Below are 24,290 nucleotides of genomic sequence, written 5' to 3' on the forward strand. Positions count from 1 at the left end.
CAATATAATACTTCTGATGGTTGTAACCTATCCCAATAATGGTCATCTATCAAGAGCAACAGTAGTAAATGTTATCTGATTTTAGTATTGTCATGTTTTTCTGTATTTCAGTTTCTTGCTCTCAGTGAGGTGCCATATAGGGTAAAATATATAAAATTGCTTTAGAAATGTGATTATTTTATACAATCAGTGCCCTCCTGTAGAACAGGGTATGTCAGTAGGAGTTGCGGGTAAATGCTAAGGTACATGTTCATTTCCAAATATTTTGCTAAATAGAATTAAGCGTAGGTTGGGCATTTATTTTTTCTCTCTTCACTTTCTGCTGCCAGTGGAAGTTTTCTTGTATCTGAACAGTTTTGCAGGTAAATACTTAAATGCATCATTCATCATGTGTTAGCTTTTGCTTAACTGGAAGATGTAAATAAATCTACAGACCACAAGAGACAGCTAATATAGTTATTGTAATAAATACATATTACAGCATGCTATTTTATGCAACACCGGTAGGCTACCAATTTCCTTCTTGTCAAAGACAGAGAGCTATATAATACCACAAATACACAACCATATTATACAGCACAGTGTATATGTGTGTGTGTATGTGTATATGTATGTATGTATATATATATATATATATATATATATATATATATATATATATATATATATATATATATATATATATATATATATATATATATATATATACATACATACACACACACACACCTTCCCTTAAACCCAGCTGTTGCATGCAGACGTTCACATCTGAACCTTCAAAGAATCTGTTTCATTTTCAGTGAAAATATACAACAAAGGCAAATAAATATAAGGTGTCCAAACAGCAGCAGCAATTGTTGTTTTTACCACTCGCACAGTATAGGTAGCTAAGTGCTGGTCACTACGTTTACCTATATAGTACACATGATAGCAAAGTTCCCTCAGCAGCTGTGTATCAATTACTCCAAGCAAATACCTTACTACTATTCATTTGACAAGGGGAAAATCGGTAGCATAACTGGCTTGCATAATATAGTGGAGTGTTACTTTTTATTTATTGACTTGATTTAGAAGGGTTACTGAACCTTCATACACCTGCTGCTGATTGTATTTTAGTACCACTTTCCAAAGTATATAAATAACAACTTTTGCAAGAACTTTTGTGTGTTTGAATGATGACTACATTAACCATACATTAAGTTCTCATTCACACCTGAGCTGTACACCACCATGAACGAACGTAAATTTCCAGCGGTGTATGCAGTCAGCCATGGTCACTCAGCCTTTACAAATCTATAAAATACGTCTTTGCCTGTCTCCAAGTCCATGCTGTCCATGTATTCACAGATCAAGTTGTTCCATGCAGTTAGGGACAGATAAGCAACCCAGGATGCATCCAGGGCTGCCCATCTGTCTCTAATCAAATGTACCTGCTCAGCTGTTAGGTGACATGCATACAGCTGCAGTGCTGGTCAGCTACTTCTGATCACATACTTATGATCCTTGCCAAAGAAATACATTAATTCTTGGTAGTGTACACCCCAAAGTGGCTGTGTGAATGTGACCAATTTGTGGTCAGTTTTGACCACTTCAATATTAGCAATGCCTTAATTTTATTGATATAAAAAAGTTTAGGTGGAGTTATTCAATATTCGTTTTCTTGAGAATGTAATGCTTAGATCTTTCAGATGTGGACAGAGTTGTATATGGCTATATTATTACATTACATTATACAGTGTTTATATAGCGCCAAAGGGTTTGCTCAGCACTGTACATTAAAGTGGGGGGACAGTACAAGAGACAATACAGTAACAATACAATACACGAGGGGTTTGAGGGCCCTGCTCTTTTGAGCTTACTATCTAGGAGGGAGGGGGTAGAGGTACAGGAGGAAGTGGCTGTGGGGGATGGAGTGGTAAGAGGAGTGGAGAATGGCTGTTAGGTGAGGGTGGGGTAGGCTTCCCTGAAGAGATGGGTTTTCAGGGTGTGCCTGAAGGTGAGGAGGGTAGGTGACAGTCTGATGGATTGGGGTAGGGAGTTCCAGAGGATGGGGGAAGTCCTGGAGAAGTCCTGCAGTCGGGCATGGGAGGAGCAGACTAGGGAGCTAGAGAGTAGGAGGTCTTGTGAGGAGCGAAGGGCACGGGTAGGGTGGTATTTGGGTATCAGGTCAGTGAGGTAGTTTGTGGCAGCGTTATGGATGGCTTTGTATGTCAGAGTTAGTATTTTGAATTTAATGCGTTGGGCAGTCGGGAACCAGTGAAGGGATAGGCAGAGGGGGGCGGCCGAAGTGGAGCGGTTGGTGAGGTGGATGAGTCTAGCCGATGAGTTCAGGATAGACTGGAGCGGGGATAGCGTTTGTCGGGGTAGGCCGGTGAGAAGGGAGTTGCAGTAGTCTTGGCATGAGATAATAAGGGAGTGTACGAGTTGTTTAGTGGTGTCTGGGGTGAGGAACGTACGTATCTTGGAGATGTTGTGGAGGTGGAGCCTGTATGACTTTGATAGTAATTGGACAGGTTGGAAGGAAAGGTTTGAGTCCAGGGTGACACCTAGGACTTTGGCGTGTGGGGTGGGATTGATGGTGGTGTTAGTCGTGATGGAGAGAATGGGGGGGGGGGGGCGGCGGGGACTGGGGGGAAAACTAGGAGCTCGGTTTTGGACAGGTTTAACTTGACGAAATGGAGCGACATCCAGTCTAATATGTCGTTTAGGAGGTGGGTGATACGGGCAGAGACTGAAGGAGTGAGTTAAGGGGTGGAGAGGTAAATTTGTGTGTCATCGGCATAGAGGTGATAGTTGAAGCCGTGGGAGTGTATCAGTTTGCCAAGGGAGGAGGTGTAAATGGAGAAGAGAAGGGGTCCGAGGACAAAGCCTTGGGGGACCCCAAAAAGAGGGGGAGAGAGGGAGAGATGGCAGCGTTATAGGTAACGCTGAAGGAGTGTTGGGATAGGTAAGAGGAGAACCAGGAGAGAGCAGAGTCCCTGATGCCAAGGGAGTGTAGTTTAGTAAGGAGGAGGGGGTGGTCGACTGTGTCGAAGGCCACGTAGAGGTCGAGGAGTAGGAGGACTGAGTAGTGGCCATTAGCTTTGGCGGAGAGCAGGTCGTTAGTGATTTTAAGTATATATGTTGAAGAGCTTTCTGTGCAATTATGAAGTATCTGGGTCTCCTGTCTTCGTGTTTCTTAGAATGTAAAACTATAATGTTTTAATCAGAAACATTGCTTTATTCTTAACATTACTTTCTTTATACTTCATTTACAGATTCCCATGACTGGACTACCCTTGAAAGTCTTACCTCTCATGGGTATTGTGTTTGGAACAATTTATTCTTGTAGCAATTACTTTAGAGTCATTTTCACTGGTGGAGTAGGAAAAAATGGATCTACTGTAGCTGTAAGTGAATTTGAAACTATGCTTTGCAATAATATCTTTTTTGGCAGTTACTTTAATAATCTCTCTTCCGTGCCTCTAATATTTACTATCATGCAGTTATGCTGATTAGAAGTCTTCAGCATGTGTCAAAAGCTTACGTCACCTAATAGTGCGTTGCGCTTTCACCAGCCAGCAAGTGCATTACTAATGCGTCCTAGATCCTGCTGACTAACTTCATTGGGGCATTACTGTACCTCAGGATCACTAGACCCTAGTAGGCAATATTTTAGAGCTTCTTAAGAGAGGTCCAGACATTCCCTCCCACAATGCATTTTATGTTGGAGACCTATTGAGGAGTCCTAACATTGCACTGTGGAATGTGATGGGGGTGTGGATGTGCTCAACTTTCTAAAATGTCAAATTTCTGCTTAAGAATATCCAAGGCTTTCAGAAGAAACATTAGGTGTGGATTACTAGCAACATTTGTGGCTAGTTGACCGATTTGTACAAAATGTTTAGTTTAAATATGGTACATTAATTATTTTTGTATCTGTACTTGGTGTAATCATGAATGTATATCAAGTAAAAGATGCAGTACATTAATTTTCACATACGTTTTTTTTTCTTCAAATAAAAACTAATTAAATTGACGTATTTGCGGTTAAGCCCTAAATTTTAATGTAACTCTACAAATGTACACTCAACAGTTATATCAAAATAGTTGAAGCAAATACAGCATTGGGAAATACCTTTTTATTACTTATTATTAGCACCTATGTGGAATCTGTTCTTCGCTGTCTTGCACAGGTAGAGGCAGCAATTGAAGTTTCAGCATCTGACACTGCCTGTGTCTCCCTGTTGCATTTGTAGTCCCCCCCCCCCCCCCCTCCCTGGCCACTCCATCACTGCTGTGTCCCTTCAGAGGTGTAGTTAATGCAGCAATTAGAGAGCCCCAGTGGGGAAACTTTGGGCAACTCACATACCCGAAAGTGTTGGAAAATTGAGCCATGTATGGCCAGTCCTAACAAGAATTTTTAATTTTATGTCAGACCACAGTAAAATGTATTTTAAAATAGTCACGCAATCTTCATTTTATAGGTGGCTATCAATGCAGATCAACATCTGCCATCATTAATATCTTATGTACTCATTATAAAAATTCAACAAAATCCAAAAACTATAAAACCTGGAAGTCCAACATACTTCTTTACAGATAAAGAAAACATTTTATTTCACATAAATTGATCCATGATTCCTTATTTTGTTTCACATATGTCAATGCATTTCTCCACTTCTTCAAGACATGAAAATCCCAGCTGATAATCATTCATTCTTTCAATTATTGCAATTCAGTAGTATACGTTGTTAAACAATTTGGGATGTGGTATTTTAACAAATAGCACTATAAACCAATATGTACAATATAATTACAGAATAATCAATATATTACATTGTATATCAAATTGAATAGCAAGTCCAATTTAACCTCAAAGTTAGTGTGGCCTATATATGTAGACATGAGCTTCTACCTGCATCCATAAAGTGTGCAATCACTATCTCAGGCATCGCTAGGTAGGGGGACCAGAAGTGGATATACAGTGAAGGAAATAAGTATTTGATCCCCTGCTTATTTTGAATGTTTGCCCACTCACAAAGAAATTATCAGTCTAAAAATCGAATGATAGGTGTATTGTAACACTGAGAGATGGAATAGCAACAAAAAATTCAAAAGAAATGCATGTCTAACAAATTATGCACTGATTTGCATGTTCATGAGGAAAATAAGTATCTGATCCCCTTCACAAAACATGACTTAGTACTTGGTGGCCATTCCCTTGTTGGCAATCACAGAGGTCAGACGTTTCCTGTAGTGGCCACCAGGTTTGCACACATCTCAGGAGGGATTTTGGCCCACTCCTCTTGGCAGATCCTCTCCAAGTCATTAAGGTTTGGTGGCTGACATTTGGCAACTCAAACTTTCAGCTCTCTCCACAGATTTTCAATCGGATTAAGGTCTGGAGACTGGCTAGGCCACTCCAGGATCTTAATGTGCTTCTTCTTGAGCCACTCCTTTGTTGCCTTGGCGGTGTGTTTTGGGTCATTGTCCTGCTGAAACACTCATCCACGACCCATTTTCAATGCCCTGGCTGAGGAAAGAAGGTTCTCACCCAAGATTTGATGGTACATTGCCCCGTCTATCGTCCTTTTGATGCGGTGCAGTTGTCCTGTCCCCTTAGCAGAAAAACACCCCCAAAGCAGAATGTTTCCACCACCATGTTTGACAGTTGAGATGGTGTTCTTGGGGTCATAGACAGCATTCCTCCTCCTCCAAGCACGGCGAGTTGAGTTGATGCCAAAGAGCTCGATTTTGGTCTCATCTGACCACAAAACTTTCAACCAGTCCTCCTCTGCATCATTCAGATGTTCAGTGGCAAACTTCAGATGGGCCTGAACATGTGTTTTCTTGAGCAGAGGGACCTTGTGGGCACTGCAGGATTTCAATCCTTGTCGGTGTAGTGTGTTACCAATTGTTTTCTTGGTGACTGTGGTCCCAGCTGCCTGTAAATCATTGACAAGATCCTGACGTGTAGTTCTGGGATGATTCCTCACTGTTCTCATGATCATTGATACTCCGCGAGGTGAGATCTTGCATGGTACACCAGACCTAGAGAGACTGACAGCTGTTTTGTGTTTCTTCCATTTGTGAATGATTGCACCAACTGTTGTCATCTTCTCACCAAGTTGCTTGGCGATAGTTTTGTAGCCCAGTCCAGCCTTGTGTAGGTCTACAATCTTGTCCCTGACATCCTTGGACAGCTCTTTGGTCTTTGCCATGGTGGAGAGTTTGGAATCTGATTGTTTGATTGCTCCTGTGGACAGGTGTCTTTTATACAGGTAACAAAATGAGATTAGCAGCGCTCCCTTTAAGAGACTGCTTCTAATCTCAGTTTATTATGAAAGACACCTGGTAGCCAGAAATCCTGCTGAATGATAGGGGATCAAATACTTATTTCCCTGATGAACATGCAAATTGGTGTATAATTTGTTAGACATGCAATTCTTTTGAATGTTTTGTTGCTATTTTGTCTCTGTGTTACAATACACCTACCATTCGATTTTTAGACTGATAATTGCTTTGTGAGTGGGCAAACATTCAAAATCAGCAGGGGATCAAATACTTATTTCCTTCAATGTATAAGATTGTGATTAAAAAAAAGTGAAATCTGTATATCCAAAATAAAGCATGATGGTTCAATTTATATGAAATAAGATATTTTTATCTGTATGGTGAACTTCCAGGTTTTGCTTTTGAAATAAAGTATATGTGACATTGAACACATTTTTGCATTTTTATAATAAGTATGTAAGATATTAATGATGGCAGATGTTGATCTGTATTGACAGCCCCTTATCTAATGAAAAAAATTGCATAACTATATTAAAGTATTTTTTCGGGTGATTAACACTGCATCAAGACTTTTGGCATTATCACTAATATAATCTAAGTGGACTTTTTCACTGAATATTGCAGCAAATTGTAATCTGATTGGTTGCAGTGGTTTACCACACTTTTCACTGTCTTATCATCTAAGCCTATTTGTGGCAAAGTGGCTTTGCTCCTATCTGTAATAAAGTGAAAACAGCCCTCACGGGAAAATAGTGATTGCTATGTATATGAAAACTGAAAGTACAATAAGCATTTTTTTATTCTCGCAGGGAACAAGTGTGCTATCTCCTGGCCTCCATATTGGACTGGTGCTTATATTAGGATTAATGATCTATGTAAAATCAACAACAGATTTATTACACAATCATCCAAGTCTTTATACACTAACATTTGGGTGTGTAAGTTCCAAGATCACTATTAAGCTTGTGGTAAGTTTTCCTGCACTCCTATAATAAAGCATTTTATACAACAACAGAAATGTTCAAAGCACAGTTAACACATTACAACCAGCCAGCATTTAATATTGTTTCAGCTGTTCTAAGAAGTCAGGAATCTTCATGGTTTGGGTTGCAGTACATACTGGTAATTGCCCTAAATAAGCCCTCAGCAATTCATACATACTGTATAATCACAAAGTGACTTATCTATAGAACATTAGTCTATGGAGCATGTGTATTGAAAAATATTAGTAAGCAGTTATCCAAAGGCCTTGTAAGTGCTTCTTAGCAGGTTACCTATAGAGGAATTACAGTAATGCACAGTGATTAACAACATCATGGGAAATCAAAGATGCAGCGCCTAAGTTGAGGTCCTGAGTAGTCTCAGGCTAAAATGTGATCAAATTACATCAATAAAAAGTAAACACAACTTCTGCAGATAACATAAAGCAAAGTTTTTAAGAATTCAGTTAAATACAGTTAAACTATATATGTGTTTATAGTGTTACCTGTTATATGTGTAATGCTATTCCCAGAGTGGCAGCTGAATTGTTTTGTGATTTTTGCATACCTGAAGATGACACACCTTGCGCACAGCACTTACTGGATATTTTAAATAATTTTTTAGGCCAAGCTTAGCCTAAAAGGAGAAGTGATTAGCAAGTGTACTTATGCAAATAATCAATAAAACCATAAGCGTTAAGCTGCTGTTAGAATACAAGACAGAGGGAGATATCCCTGCATTCACATCATTTGTATTGATGCGGGGATCTGTGAGGTTTGTTTGTTTGTTTTTTTTTTTCAACCTATTGGTTGAAAGGGAAAAAAAATTCAGTGTGTATACAGTAGTTATACACTTGCAGTATTCTAAATAACAGTAATTAACAGAAGTGAACTGTGTTTATCTATCATCAGTATATAAAGACAGTCCTAACTTGCTATTACGGTCTGTTTTGTCACTCTGGCCAGTGAATGATTAAAATAAAATTGTTGCCACACCCAAGGCACTCTGTTCTTGATCTCCGGACACGAACTTGACAAGTCTCTTTCAATCCTGCTATGACAGTCCCTCTTTTCCTTACTTACAAGTTATAGGAGTGCTGTCAAGTACAGTCTTTGTAATCCAAAGGGGCATTGGCTTGTTCCCAGATAAAGAGGCGATAAGGCAAACCCACTGGGGCAAAACTAGAAACCAGAAAAGTCAGTGTTCAAGAGACATCTCACCAGAGTAAGCACTCTCTGAACTCTAGGCATTTCCATGTAGGCTTGTGAAAGGGTCCTTCCTCGCAAGCTAGCGCCCAGTAGTAGCAGCCAGTGGTCCTCTTCTGATGATCAGCAATCTGTTGATGGTCACAGTCACTCACCGCATCCTGCAAGTGAAACTGATTTCCAGTGTGGGCTCTCAAGATGCAGGTCTCCTAACATGTATCATTGCACAGAATTTACTGGTAGCAGCTGTCTGATCAACACTTTTGTCCTGGAAAGCACAACATCAGATAGCTCCAGCAAAACTTTGGCCACACACCACTGTTCCCCCTTCACTGCAACCTTGTGTCTCTCAGCTGCTCAGCACAGGAAATGGTTTCAGCAGCATTTGGTCCCCACAGTTGCTTCCTCCCTGCATTCTCCAGGCTGGTGCAACAATTAAGCTCCCTTTTCCAGCAGCCTCAGTTCAGTGTCCCAAAAATAGAGCAGAAACAGGCCACCTAGAATGACACGAATGACTGGTGTCATAATCATATCTCCGACTCACTTAGTATGTAAGTGTGGATCCATAAACCCAGAAAATGCATACTGAACAATATGGTAGTGTGACAAGAGCACCCCTACCTGAAAAAAGAAGGTTACTAAGAGATCCACGCGGAGTAATATGGATTCAAAAATTACAGGCAATACTTTATTTGATCACATAGATCATAAGGAGGTTAAACATGAGCACGGTGAACATGTCAAGCAAATAAAATCATTTTAAAAGCACTTAGCGTCTTCATATCAGGGTCATTTAGGCAAGTAGAGTACCATATAAGGCAATATAGGGTAATGGTGAGGTTTTGATCCTAGGTTTCCATGAATTTCCAGCTTGTATCAGAGTGAACCATAAATTCAGCAGATATGTTCCCAATATAAGTCAGGATGTGTAGAGTAGCCTCCTGGTGTATGGAAGCTGGAACACAAAAATACACAAAAAATGTATGAAAATATAGGAGCTGAATCACGTCCAAGCCTCACCAAGCCTCCCTCTACAGTAATTAGTGGACACCTTCATTACCTTCTTAGTTGTGAAACTGTCATACCCGCTTCTCAAATGTAGGGACTTCCTGGGTAACCACCCCAAGTGAAACAAAGTCCACAGTACCAAATGATTCTGGGGATATATATAATAAATAAAAATTATTGTATAGAACACAGGCATCAAGTAAAGCCCTGAAAGCAAAAAACAAAGTATGGGTATATTACCATCAATAGAGATCAAGAGGACTCCCGTCGACTTGAAATAGGATCAGGTCCTTGATGCTTGTTCAAAGGTGCATATGGGGGTGGGAAGCCAGGTAGTCACAATACGTGGATTCCAAACACATATATTGTGTATATAGCAGGCCGTGAATACCTGAGTCTATATACCCACTGAAGGGTTTCCAAAAATTACTCAATCTAAGAAAATTGAAGCGGTATGAATAGGATATGGCTTTGTCACAGCATACAATGCCTAAATAGGATAGCATATAAGTATATATATGTATATATTATCCTCTAAAGAGGATTTCCAAAAGATTCCCCGAGTATACAGGGTAGATTAGGCCCGTATAACATGCCCTCTTAGCTCCAGATATACTCTATAAATCTACACAGCTGTAAGCTAAAATAACTTGCCACCGGTGGAAGGTATATTCCCCTAGGGGATTGCCGTTTGCGAACCGCTGTAGCAGTAGACTTTATGGTAGTTTTCAGAGGGCCTCGTGCCTTCCTAGCAAGGAGCTGTGACACCGCCGTTCCTTCCCACCTCGTGGGCGCCGCACCCTATGAAGACGCCGAGCGTAGTGACGTCATTACGTTGACGCGTTTCGTCCGCCAATCACCGCAGACTTCGTCAGAACCTTCGTCAGAGTCAATTTAAATTTAATATATGTGTTTTAATTCACTCTGGATCTTTCGAATGTAGTGATACTCTTTCAACACAAGATGGCGAGGTGGAGACTCTTTGGTATGCAATTAGTGCACCATATAAGGCAAAGGATTGAAGTCCCCTCCCAGTTCTGACGAAGTCTGCGGTGATTGGCGGACGAAACGCGTCAACGTAATGACGTCACTATGCTCGGCGTCTTCATAGGGTGCGGCGCCCACGAGGTGGGAAGGAACGGCGGTGTCACAGCTCCTTGCTAGGAAGGCACGAGGCCCTCTGAAAACTACCATAAAGTCTACTACTACAGCGGTTCGCAAACGGCAATTCCCTAGGGGAATATACCTTCCACCGGTGGCAAGTTATTTTAGCTTACAGCTGTGTAGATTTATAGAGTATATCTGGAGCTAAGAGGGCATGTTATACGGGCCTAATCTACCCTGTATACTCGGGGAATCTTTTGGAAATCCTCTTTAGAGGATAATATATACATATATATACTTATATGCTATCCTATTTAGGCATTGTATGCTGTGACAAAGCCGTATCCTATTCATACCGCTTCAATTTTCTTAGATTGAGTAATTTTTGGAAACCCTTCAGTGGGTATATAGACTCAGGTATTCACGGCCTGCTATATACACAATATATGTGTTTGGAATCCACGTATTGTGACTACCTGGCTTCCCACCCCCATATGCACCTTTGAACAAGCATCAAGGACCTGATCCTATTTCAAGTCGACGGGAGTCCTCTTGATCTCTATTGATGGTAATATACCCATACTTTGTTTTTTGCTTTCAGGGCTTTACTTGATGCCTGTGTTCTATACAATAATTTTTATTTATTATATATATCCCCAGAATCATTTGGTACTGTGGACTTTGTTTCACTTGGGGTGGTTACCCAGGAAGTCCCTACATTTGAGAAGCGGGTATGACAGTTTCACAACTAAGAAGGTAATGAAGGTGTCCACTAATTACTGTAGAGGGAGGCTTGGTGAGGCTTGGACGTGATTCAGCTCCTATATTTTCATACATTTTTTGTGTATTTTTGTGTTCCAGCTTCCATACACCAGGAGGCTACTCTACACATCCTGACTTATATTGGGAACATATCTGCTGAATTTATGGTTCACTCTGATACAAGCTGGAAATTCATGGAAACCTAGGATCAAAACCTCACCATTACCCTATATTGCCTTATATGGTACTCTACTTGCCTAAATGACCCTGATATGAAGACGCTAAGTGCTTTTAAAATGATTTTATTTGCTTGACATGTTCACCGTGCTCATGTTTAACCTCCTTATGATCTATGTGATCAAATAAAGTATTGCCTGTAATTTTTGAATCCATATTACTCCGCGTGGATCTCTTAGTAACCTTCTTTTTTCAGGTAGGGGTGCTCTTGTCACACTACCATATTGTTCAGTTCAGTGTCCCCTTGCTCTGTTGCATCAGCCAATCACTCAATCCAGACCCAGCGAAGATGGCTGGCCCCTGCACTGGAGACAGTCCATAGGTGAACATTGTAAAGTGGTCTCCTTAAAGATGGCCACTGGACTTCTGTATTGATGAATATTCAGTTTACCATGTCCACACTGCATAACGATAATGCAGCTGCAACAAAGGAACCGATCCATATGTGCCATCCCTCTCTGCCAATCCCTCCACTGGCTTCCCATTGCCCAATGAATAAAATTCAAAACATTAACAATCACATATAAAACCATTTATAACTCTGCCCCAAATTACATCACCAATCTTGTCTCCAAATATCACCCAAACCGCCCTCTCCGCTCCTCCCACGACCTCCTGCTCTCTAGCTCCCTTGTCTCCTCCTCCCATACTCATCTCCAGGACTTCTCCAGAGCCTCCCCCATCCTCTGGAACTGTCTACCCCAATCTATCAGACTATCACCTACTCTGCCAACTTTTAGGCGATCTCTGAAAACCTATCTCTTCAGGGAAGCCTATCCTGCCTTCAGCTAATAATGGAGTCTTCTATTCCTTCTACCAGTCCATCCCCCACAGTTATTACCTTTTTGTACCACCAGCCCCTTCTTCTTAGATTGTAAGCTCCAAGGAGCAGGGCCCTCCTAACCCTCCTGTATTGAACTGTATTGTCTCCCTTTATTTTGTAAAGCGCTGAGCAAACTGTTGGCGCTATATAAATCCTGTATAATAATAAGTTCCACGACAGTTATCAGCTACAGTCCCGGTAACGTGCTACATAACTCACTTTATATTTTCATATTCATTCAAGATTCGTTTAATTTGAAACAATTGGGTCAAAGCGTATTCCTTTAGCCCAACAATTCTCTGTAAACAGATCCATTTTGTCTCTCTTTTATTTCCCGAAGGAGTTTTCTGTCTGAATATGGGGAGACCTCTTTGGCTGAAATGATGTGTAAGAGCCATGTAAAAAAATGTTTGCTGTGCATATCTTTTAATGGTGAAAGGCTCTTTGGTGCCTCCTTAGATACACTCATATTACCAATCACAGCGGGTAATAATGCTGATTTGTCTAAACCGCGCGTCAGCAAGCAATAGGCTGGTAGATCACGGTCTAAGCTTGCTGACCCGCCATCCCAGAGCATCAAACAGATGCAATGCAGAGGGACTAATCGTAAAGTTGGAGCTGTAGTAGGGAGCAAGAGCCGCATAAGCCAATGCCTCCTTTGTACTGCTGGTCCTGTCCCATATGGACTGATATCAACTGCACTACACCTGTTATCCTGGTTGGCAGTCTCCAGAGTGGTGCCAGCAGCAGGAAAGAAGAGATCTTAACCACCTCCCATCCGGCCGTTGTATATAAATGGCCAGAAGGTGGCAGTGCAGGGTCGGGTGGCCATTTATAAACAGCCTCCCCGTTCCCTGCTTGTGCGCGATCCCTGGGAGCGCACAGCGCCGCAATCCGGTGCCCGCTGTGTCCTCCGGAACCAGTGGAACACCGATCGTCGAACGGGACCTCTCTGCGAGGTCACGATCATGTGATCACTGATTGGCCAATCAGTGATCACATGCAGAGTAGTAAGCAAGATGTCACTTGTGACATCATTGCTTACTACGTGTGAAATCTGTAAATGATCACAGAGGTCATGTGGTACAAGGCTATTCACAACAGCCTTGTACCATGTGACAAGCTGTGACCAATCACAGCTCACACAGTAGTTCTCAGTGGCTGCAAGAATGCAGACAGAGAGGAGAAATTATTGCTTTTACATCCTTTATGGGTGTAAATGCAATCAGTGTAAAAAAGAAAAAAAAAAATCTTCATCACCCCCCACTAAGGTGACACTGTACTGCTGGGTGACTGTATGTTTAAAAAAAACATAAATAATATAAAAAAATAAAATAAAAACGTAAAACATTTGAATACATTTTGCATTTGAAAACATTTTGGCCAAGATTTATGAAGAAAGATTATTTATTTGCAAAACTTTATAAGAAAACCACTTTTTTTTTTTTTCCAAAATGTTTGGATTTTTCATTTATATAGCAAAAAATAAAAATCTCAGTGGTAAATAAATACCACCAAAATAAAGTTTTATCTGTCTCAAAAAAATGCTGAAAAATTTATATGGGTACAGTGTTGTATGACCGCGCAATTGTCATTCAAAGTGTGATAGCACTGAAAGCTGAAAATTGGCCTGGACAGGAAGGGGGTGAAAGTGTCTGGACTTGAAGTGGTTAAACATGTCCAGTAAAAAAATTTAAAAAATCGAATTTTGTCATAAATGTAGGCCAAAATGTATTCTGCTATATGTCTTTGCTGAAAAAAAAAATCTCAATACGTGTAAATTAGGTGAAAGTTATAGCGTCTACAAATGGCGGTATAGATACTGGAATTTTTTTCCTAGTAATGGCGGCGATCAGCGACTTATAGCGGGACTGCGGTAGGCATTCTGACACTGGGGGGAACTGATTTGTCACTGTGACACCACTACAGTGATCAGTGCAATAAAAAGCACTGACACTGTACTAATGGCACTGAACAGGAAGGGGTTAACGTGGGGTGATCAAAGGGTTAACTGTGTCCTGTTTTACTACATGGGCTGTCTCTGTGTTTCACTGTGCGCAGACTACTTTGTATGGCTTTGCTATGCACAGCCATACAAAGCAGTGTGCAGGAGCTGACAGGGGAGAGATCTGTATTGTTTACATACAGGTCTCTCCCCCATTGGAGATACTCGGCAATCACTGGGTGCCGGCGAGTAATCATTGGCTGGGACCCAGTGATTGACAGCTGAAGCCGTGAATGGCAGCGCGGGTAGGGCTCGCACGCGCCTCCTACCCGGAACTGCAAAACCATGTATATATACGGGATTTTGCGCACCCCTGCCGCCTTGTAGCAGCATTTCTGCTATGGGGCGAAGGGGAGATGGTTAAAGCTTCAAAAAGGCATCAAGGAAGCATCAGAAATGCATTAAAAAAGCATATTAAAGTGGTAGGCACTTTAATGTGTGCTAAAATGAAAGCAAGTGTAATGAGCCCTAAAATTGACAGGATTTCCTGTCCAAGGAACTGGTTTATCTCCTTGCTTCACAGTTGCCGACTTTAATGGCATGGCTGTTGAAGCCCAGGTCTTGAGAAACAGGGCTCTCTGATTCACTCATTTCCACATTGTTAAAATCTAGGAAGTCTACTTCCTGAAAAATGTAGCATCACAAATGGAATGGCGTGGCATACTTCATCTACTTCATACTATTCACCTGAGGAATTACTTTGTGGGAAGAATCCTAAAGTTTCTGGCCATGAGTACCATTAAGGGTCAAATCTTGACCCTTGAAGTCTTATTCCAAAGACCACTAGCCTCCTATTCCTTAGTCATGACTTTCATACAGTCTCCTCCTGTGCAGCCGTGTGACTCTATGGTATTTTAATTTGTTTCTCTCAGCTCTTCAGAGATCGCCTTATGAACCTATTAGGTAAAGAATCCTTTCTATTCCCACTCACAGGGTAACTTTCCTTGTTGCCATCACTTCTGCATGGCGGTCTGAAATGGAAGTCTTGTTCTAGATCTGGTTTTACACAGCGATAAGGCGGTGTTTGAGTTCTAGAGCCTCCTTTCTTCCTAAGCTGCTTTTGGCCTTTCACCTCACATTGTTGGGACACGTTCTTCCATCTTTCTGTCCATGGTGTAAGGTCCTTCAGGCAGCTCCCTTAACTGCAGGCTGCCCCCAGTTCTATTGTTTTTGATTATGTGGGCATGATTAGGTTTTGGTAACTCTTGCCCACCCTTCAGTTGCACTGTTTTGGACATCCCAATAGTCTCAGAACAACAGAATCTTGTGTCCCTTAAAGTGTTACTAAACCCACAACAGTAAAATCAGTCTGTATATGCAGTAAAGCATGCTTGTTATACCCACTGTGGAACCTAAGGGATTAATCCTCTGAATTGTGTAAAAACACTGTTTGATCCTGACTTCTTTGATCCTCCCCTTCTTCCAGTGCCCCCCTTGTATCTCCAGATATGACATATTGGTGTGAAGACACTCTGCACATGCTCTGTTTGGTGTGTATTGCTAGAGTTTTTTTTTTCTATTGCGAGAATGCCTGTGAGCAGAGCAGGGCCAATCAGCACTGTCCAAGCAGAGGTCAGGGGTTCTGCATCCTCCTAGAGCAGAAAGAAAACCCTTCTACAAGCTTTATCCAGTGCTCTGCTAAACACTGATATAAGTCACAAGACTTCACAAACTGCTGATAAGAAAAGGTATTTGGCAGTTGATATTTACTAAAATAATTGCACTTCCATGTAGTGTGTACCGTGATCAGATATAGTGAATGCAGGGTCCGGGGTTTAGTAACACTTTAATGAATGAGAAAGAGAACAGGATTTTTGTAATTGCCATAAAAACTGTTTCTGGAGGAAAGAAAAATATACTTTTTGTTTATGTTGTTAGTTTACACTGTTTTCTTCACTGGAGAAATCTGTAAGTGACGGCTGTATGAAAATATATTGTGACATCAGAAGCGCTGTTTATACTGTTGCAAGATACTTGCTAACTAATCATCCTGGGTCCAGATTGCCAAACCAGACAGTTTTCAGTCCACTTTGCCCAGCAGCATATGGTTAGCATGTGTCAGTATGGTATCTAATTGATCATTAATTCCATTCAGGAACATGTCATTTTATGACTGGTTAATAACTAATTGGTGACCTGCTTGTGTCATTCTCCGTGTATATCAGTTGTAGTACTAAGAATAATGCTTGAGGTATAATGAACTCAAATGACCTGTATAAATGTGAAGTCGCCTCCTACTTGTTGTTCTTTGTTAATTCAACTTTTTGTTTTTCTTCAGCTGGCACATATGACCAAAAGTGAACTTTATATTCAAGATACTGCATTTATTGGACCAGGTCTTTTATTCCTAAACCAGTACTTCAACAGCTTTATTGATGAATACATAGTTTTGTGGGTAGCACTAGTAAGTATGTTTTACAGTTATCTGACATGTATAATAGTTAAAGAAAAGAAAAGCTTAAAGAGGAAATTCAGCCTTATCTTAAAAATCACAACAAGGGCAACTTTAGAAGTGTATGGTAATCACAATCCACAAATTTTAGATAATAGCAAGCTTTTATTTTTTTCTTTTCTTATTTTTCCCTTCCTCCCCATTCCTCTAACAGTGGTCATTTTGACTAAGGGTGGATGAATCCATCTCCCTTCCTAAAACTGATTCTGCCTACTGGAAACTAGAACAATGGAAATCATCTGAAGGGGGTAGTCACTGGTGGTGTAGCCTTCCCAGGATACATCTGTGAGGCCAAGGTAAGGCTGGCCATACATGGGTCAAAATTCAACTGATTTTTCATCCAAAAATTGGACCTAAGAATAATCGGCCAATTTTTGCTCTGTTGGTGGATCAGTGGCACCGGATGATTTTTGTGGTTTTTTCCCCTTTTCGGTGATCGGGCATGTTGGAAAGTTTGTGAAAAACTACCGATTTTCGACTTGATCAAATTGTACGATCGGTTTTCCGAAAATAATATGCGCATGAGCCGTGACCTGGAAGGAACAGAAGTTTCGCCTGTTATATGGGGTGAACTTTATGACTTGGTTGGCCGATTTTTTTTTTTTTTTTTTAAATCATTGATGGCACCATCGGATTACCGAGCAAACAACATTTTCGATTTTTGGACTAAGAATCGTTCAGAATTTGAACCATGTATGGCTTGCATTACAGCACCACAAGAAACCAGGAAGTTGGAAAAAATTATTTGACTACTTATGTAAGATGATCTTCTATCAGCATGCAGAGCTGCATGATGATATGATATTTAGTGAGCAAGGAAAAGGTCTGCTTTATGAAACACTCTTTGCTTCAGTATTTTTCATATGCTTTGTATTTCATGGTTTGGATATTACTAGGTCGTGCACAAACCTAATGTTATACTTTTATGGCCCCACGCATACAGTGTTAAAAATGCCACTTTTAGAGGAGTTTCCCGTTTTTGTTTCTCCTTCTAAACACCCATCTATTTTAGCCATTTTCGAGGCGGACAAAGGAGACATTTAGTGCAGAAAAAAAAAAACCAGGGCCTGCACATTCAGGAGAGGAGTGTTTCAACATAAAAAGAACGCTTGATGTGCCTGAGTGCGCTTTAGTACTAGGCATGTCTAGCACTTGAACGTTCATTTATTCCAATGGGCAGAATAAATTAGTATTTTGACCAATTCAATGAATCAATGCCAATTGCTTGATGTATCTACCATTTTTGTAAAATGCGGTTTTAGGCTCGTTTTGAACAATGAGCATAGGCGTCCAGGGAAGGTAAAAAAAATCCTGTGTGCATGAGGCCTATTTCTGCATTTATAAAAACGTTAATATGAAATCACAGTGAATTAATGAAAAAGTGGCGCATATACTTCACAGTGCCAAAACTTAATAAATAAAAATATCAACCTACTGTCCCAACTTATTTATCATATATCCTCAAAATATCTTCCATATTTTCCTCAAAATATCTTATATTATATAAATATATTAAATAAAATTACAGTGACCAAAAAAAAACCAACCCACTATAGTGAGCAAAACAAATACAGTGCTAAAAAAAAAGTCCAGTGATACAAAAATAAAGTCCAGTGATGAAAATGTCCCGTGATAAAAATCATACAGTGATCACAGTGCGCCCCCACTTGGGTGTGCACTCACCAGTGTTATAATGTCCTCTGCCTTTGGTATATAGAATACCGAAGAGGGCTTCAGCTGGTAAGTACTGGGAGTTTCTTCAGACTTAGCTCAGTCCGTGAATAAATGCCAGGGTTATTCAAGTATCCACTCCATTATTACTTCATACTCCACCTTATCATGAAAAAAGAAGAACAAGACACGCTCCAATGGTGTATTACCCAAGACATATCGCTTTATTGCGACAAGTATTGCACTTACAATGTATAAAATTAAAACAAACCCATAATGCAAGTAATAGTGATCAGCAGGAACCGCTTGGTGCTCTCACCACCTCCGGAACTGTCGGACAGAACGCCGTCACGTCACTTCCATTTCATTTATAAAAACGTGACTTTTTTAAAAGTTAGTTCATTTGTATTCTAATGAATTGTAAAGAATACATCAAACAGAGGAAAGTTGAAGGGAAGATCCAGTTGACTTGAGGGGATCAAGAAGGAATATTTTTTCTACTTCAGTTGAAAAAAACCCTTCTTTGGTAAAATATATGGCTCCAAAAGAGCCTGATCTAGCTAGGTTGAGAAAGTTGATATCGGAGTTACCCAGTTCAAAGGCTGTGGATCCCAATATGAGGGTGAGAAGGGACAGAATCCAGGAGAGATTGCGGGATCAGAAGAATTTTACAAGGCATGAGAGGTATACAGTTTTTGTACACAAACTGTTTTTTGTGAATCTGTTTCTTACCTTGCTAGTAGCAGCAATACCTGTTGACGACAACTAAGCTGCTGCTTGACAGCATTGCTGCTATTTTGTGTGGCAGTGGCTTAGTGGTGTTAGCAGGAACTACTGGCAAGTTCTCCAGGTGAGAAACTTGGCAACAGATTTACAAAAAAAAAAAATGTACTTAAACTGTATACAGTGAGACATTATTAGCTACTAGTAAGTAGTCACATTCAACTAGATTTATTTAGGTAAGTGTGACTAACTACTATTAGCCACAGTATACATTCCTTGGATAAGCCAACATAGCCAACAAAGTGCATTCATTACAAAAAGTCCTATATTACTACACCAACAATCACAAATTATGATAGCTCATGACCAATTTATATATGTGAAAACATATTATTTGAAAAGAAACCAAAATTAAATTTCACCTTTTAAATTAATAAACAATATAGTGTGACCAAAAATTCATAAACTATTTTACATAAAAGTAAAAGGTAAAAAAAAATAACCATAAAAGTCCACGCAGAGACAGGGAGTGTGTTATTTACAGGATCACCAGGTGGAAAGAAACCAAAAAAGCTTCAAGGAAACCTAATGCAGCCACCACATCTAAGGACTCTAAGTTGAAATACATTACATTTACCGTTTTGGGGTTAAATACGCTTTAACCTGATTTCCTAACCCTAGACTTTAAATATAACCTAAAGCTAACCGTCAAGACAGACCGCTAAATACACATACGAAACATACAATGAAGCTGCTTGGATTTGCTCTTCATTTAGTCCTGAGATTAACACAGCTCCCTAATGCAGCCAGGATGGTGACACTGCTTTCTTTGTTAAAATTAAGGGATTCACTGCTGACACCATGCTTCTCGCTGAACTAATTACAAGTGCTAACTGTCTGGCTGTGCAGTGTGGGAAATGTGTGTACCCAGTAAACTGAAACCTAAATGTAATCATTTCACTATGAAAATCATCCTGATGTAGTTTGTAATATTGTAGCATCAATAATGCTGCATTATCCCTCAAACTTACACTTACAGTATACCCCCTTTCCGCCCAGGCCCATTTTTAGCTTTCAGCGCTGTCGCACTTTGAATGACAATTGCGCGGTCATACAACACTGTACCCAAATGTAATTTTTATCATTTTTTCAAATAGTGCTTTCTTATGGTGGTATTTACTTGCCACTGGGTGTTTTTATTTTTTGCACTATAAAAAAAAAAGCACAAATTTTTGAAAAAAAAGTTTTTTTTTCTTTGTTTCTATTATAAAATTTTGCAAACAGGTAATTTTTCTCCTTCACTGATGTGCATTGATGAGGATGAAGCCGTGATTTAGCTATCTGTGGTCGGCAAGTGGTTAATCAGCAATTTAGGGCAGCACGCTGGCATAGTGGTTAGCACTTCTGCCTTGCAACACGTGGGACCTCAGTCAGGACACTATATGCATAGAGTTTGCATGTTCTCCTTGTATATGTACGGGTTTCCTCTGGTTACTCCGGTTTCTTTCCACACTCCAGAGACATGCTGGTAGGTTAACTGGCTCCTGTCTAAATAACTAGTATATGTGTGCTAATATGTATGTATTTATGTGAGATTGGAACCTTAAATTGTAAGATCCATGAGGGCAGGGACTGATATAACTGTACAGTACGTAAAGCCCTGCTTAAATTGTCAGCACCATATAAATTCTTGTTAAGTTATGTACAGTGCCTTGAAAAATATTCATACCCCTTGAAATTTTCTACATTTTGTTATGTTACATCAAAAAAGTAAATGTATTTTATTGGGATTTTATGTGAAAGACCAACACAAAGTGGCATCTAATTGTGAAGTGGAAGGAAAATGATAAATAGTTTTCAAAATGTTTTACAAATATCTGAAAAGTGTGGCGTACATTTGTATTCAGCCCCCTTTACTCGGATACCCCTAACTAAAATCTAGTTGAACCAATTGCCTTCAGAAGTCATCTAATTGGTAAATAGAGTCCACCTGTGTGTAATTTAATCTCAGTATAAATACAGCTTTTCTGTGAATCCCTCGAGGTTTGTTAGAGAACATTAGTTAACAAATCGCATCATGAAGGCCAAGGAACATACCAGGCAGGTCAGGGATAAAATTGTGGAGAAGTTTAAAGCCGAATTAGCTTATTAACAAATATCCCAAGCTTTGAACATCTCACAGAGCACTGTTCAATTCATCATCCAAAAATGGAAAGAGTATGGCAAAACTGCAAACCTACCAAGACATGGCTGTCCACCTAAACAGCCCCCACAGCAGTGTGATTACAGTGAAGCACACTGACACCGCTCCCTAGTAAAACACTCCCAGCACACAGTTAACCCTTTGATTGCCTCTCATGTTAACCCCTTCCTACCCATTGCCCTTAGTACAGTGTCAGTGCTTTTTGTTTTGGAGGCATTGGTGTCACTGGGGATATCAGTGACACCAAGTCAGTTCCTCCCAGTGTCAGAATGTCCGCCGCAGTCCCACTATATGTTGCTGATTGCTGCCATTACTAGCAAAAATGAAAAAAAAAAGTATATATACCGCCATTTGTAAACGCTATAACTTTCACGTAAACTAATTAATTTACACATTTTGGGATTTTTTTTTTCTAGCAAAGACATGGTGCAGAATACATTTTGGCCTAAATTTATAAGGAAATTGGATTTTTTTTTTTTTTTGCTGGACATGTTTATTAGCAAAAAGTTAAAAAAAAATGTTTTTCTTTCCTCAAAATTGTCTTTTTTTTGTTTTTTATAGCTTAAAAAATAAAAACCGTGCAGCGTTGCACAACAGGGCAATTGTCAGTTAAAGTAACGCAAAAAAAATGGCCTGATCAGGAAGGGGGGTAAATCCTCAGGAGGGCAAGTGGTTAAAGCTGAAGTATAATTAGATAAATATATTTACTCATGTGCTCACTACATCCAAATATTGAGGATTGCTGCTAATACCTAACTGTGTGACACACCACAGTATAAAAATGAAAGAATAATATATAGTGCAGCTCGAACTCCTCAATATAAACAATGTATGTAGCTGTTACCACAGTCTGCTGCTACAGATCTAAATTGACACAAAACTTGCTAATCCAAAATACAGTAATTACAGTGTTTTGCAACTACAACCCAGTGCTGCAATCAATAATAAAGCAATATACAAAATAAGAGTGTGCAAATAAAACGTACACGATAATATTTCTTATTTTCCTGTATCCTAAAAAAATAAATTACAAGTGTCTTCCCACTTAAGAACATCATCTCCATGATACCCATATATTCCCAATGTGAGATAAATAGATATAAACAATCGTGCATACAAATAAAAATGCTCATAAAATAAATGCCCACAAAATGAATACACAGTCTATGTGATAAAACTGAATTGTGGCTGCTGATCTTCAATAAAGACCCATTATCTCAAATAGGTCAAATACACATTATCTGTTATATTCGCAGACCCTGGATGTTTTTCTCTTTCCACCTGTAGACCACTCAAACGGTTATTTTCCAATTCTCAATATGGATCAGTAGGTACTTTGTGTACTCGCTCTTTTGGAGGCAGGCTAGAGAAGGGAGGGAGGAGTCTTCAGTCACAGACAGTGGATGGTGTGCTCACTTATTCGAGAAAGAAGGCTCAGGCATCTGCACCTTCAATTTGCAATATATCTGCCGGCTGCTGAAGTCTAGTTTTTTTGGGGTTACTGCACCAAACACATTTAGTTATGTGTAATGATGTGTGCCCCATTACCTGCAGCCAGCTGCTTCTGCTTAAATTCTTACTTGCCATGCCTCCTCAGAGCTATTGGACACTCTCCTGAGTGAGCCGGATGTTTTTTCTGTTGCTTTTTTGAGGCTTGTTTTTTTTTGCCACTAAATGCCCCTGCATGTTAGCCTATGTGTCCATGTGCACATTGGCATTTAGCGTCAGAAGAAAAACTCACTGCCAGGAGCAGCCGAGTTTTGGCAGAAAATTGCATGATGTGTGTAAATACATCTAAACTCATGTAAACGCTAGGCGTGTCAATCGCTTGAGTGTTAATTCATCTCAATGACCAAAATTCTGGCCAATGAAATTAACGTTCAAGCTCATGATGTGCCTAAACATGTGTACACGCCTCAAGAGGTTTTTCTGCAAAATGTGACTTCCAGGAGGATAAGCGTTTAGGGAAGCTTGGCTAAACACACTGTGTACATGAGGCATTAAGGTTACCAGCTTCTACTGCTACTGAAAAAAGTTGCACAGCTCACCTGCCCCCTTTCTGCTATTCACAGAACTCATACTATCATTGTCCCACAGAGCATTGCGTTCTTTGAATCGAGGTGGAACAGTTGAATGACAGAATCTCCCCTGCCCATACAGAATGCAATGCATTGTGGGACAATACAGGTAAGAGTTCTGTAAATGGCAAAGGGATCAAGCGAGCAGTGCAACTTTTCTCAGTAGCAGTGGCTGCTGTTAACCATCACAGCATCAGGAGACAGATGCTCAGGAGGGAAGCAGGAAAGATTTTTACTAGAAACAGCTGCTTGTGAGAAATGAGATACAAACCATTATACATAATTATTGTGTTTGTTGCAGTATATGAAAAAAAAAACCCCAAATACTTAACTTCAGCTTTAAATAGTGCTGGCACATGGTAATAATCCTTAAACCATAGAAAGAAAAGAAGTGCCTATCATAAAAGACTAAAAGACACTGGCCTCCAGAACATAATATGAATGGCCTAACAAGCATTAAAGATTGTTCTTGACTAGTGTTTAAGTGAAGTGAGACTGTTTGAAATACCTAATTGCTGTAAATGAAACTCAAAAGGGCATGAGACTAATTTATTTTATTGTCTTTTTATAGGTTATTTCATTGTTTGAACTGACAAGATACTGCATAGGCCTTTGTCTACAAATAGCAACACATCTTCGGATATCTGTGTTCAGAATCCCTCCTATCCCAGCTGCTGAGCAGGTTCAAAATCAAAATCATACTGACTGACTGACTGCTAAAACAAATGGAGGAAAAGAAACAGGGGGGAAAACAATGACATC

The 24,290-nt window shown here is 39.9% G+C and overlaps 1 protein-coding gene across 1 annotated transcript in view; it reads left to right on the forward strand.

Annotated features, from left to right (window-relative positions):
• Positions 1 to 24,290, forward strand: part of CHPT1 (choline phosphotransferase 1) — a 52,459-nt gene that overhangs the window by 24,974 nt on the left and 3,195 nt on the right. The window contains exons 5-8 of the mRNA XM_089651803.1: positions 3,258 to 3,389; positions 7,086 to 7,244; positions 16,680 to 16,805; positions 24,100 to 24,210. Coding sequence (XP_089507929.1) covers positions 3,258 to 3,389; positions 7,086 to 7,244; positions 16,680 to 16,805; positions 24,100 to 24,210 — 528 coding nt within the window. The remainder of the gene's footprint in view (positions 1 to 3,257; positions 3,390 to 7,085; positions 7,245 to 16,679; positions 16,806 to 24,099; positions 24,211 to 24,290) is intronic.

Source organism: Staurois parvus, unplaced genomic scaffold, assembly GCF_062004578.1.
Source record: "Staurois parvus isolate SC_StPar_1 unplaced genomic scaffold, SC_StPar_1.0 ptg000025l, whole genome shotgun sequence".
NCBI classification, from domain to species: domain Eukaryota; kingdom Metazoa; phylum Chordata; class Amphibia; order Anura; family Ranidae; genus Staurois; species Staurois parvus.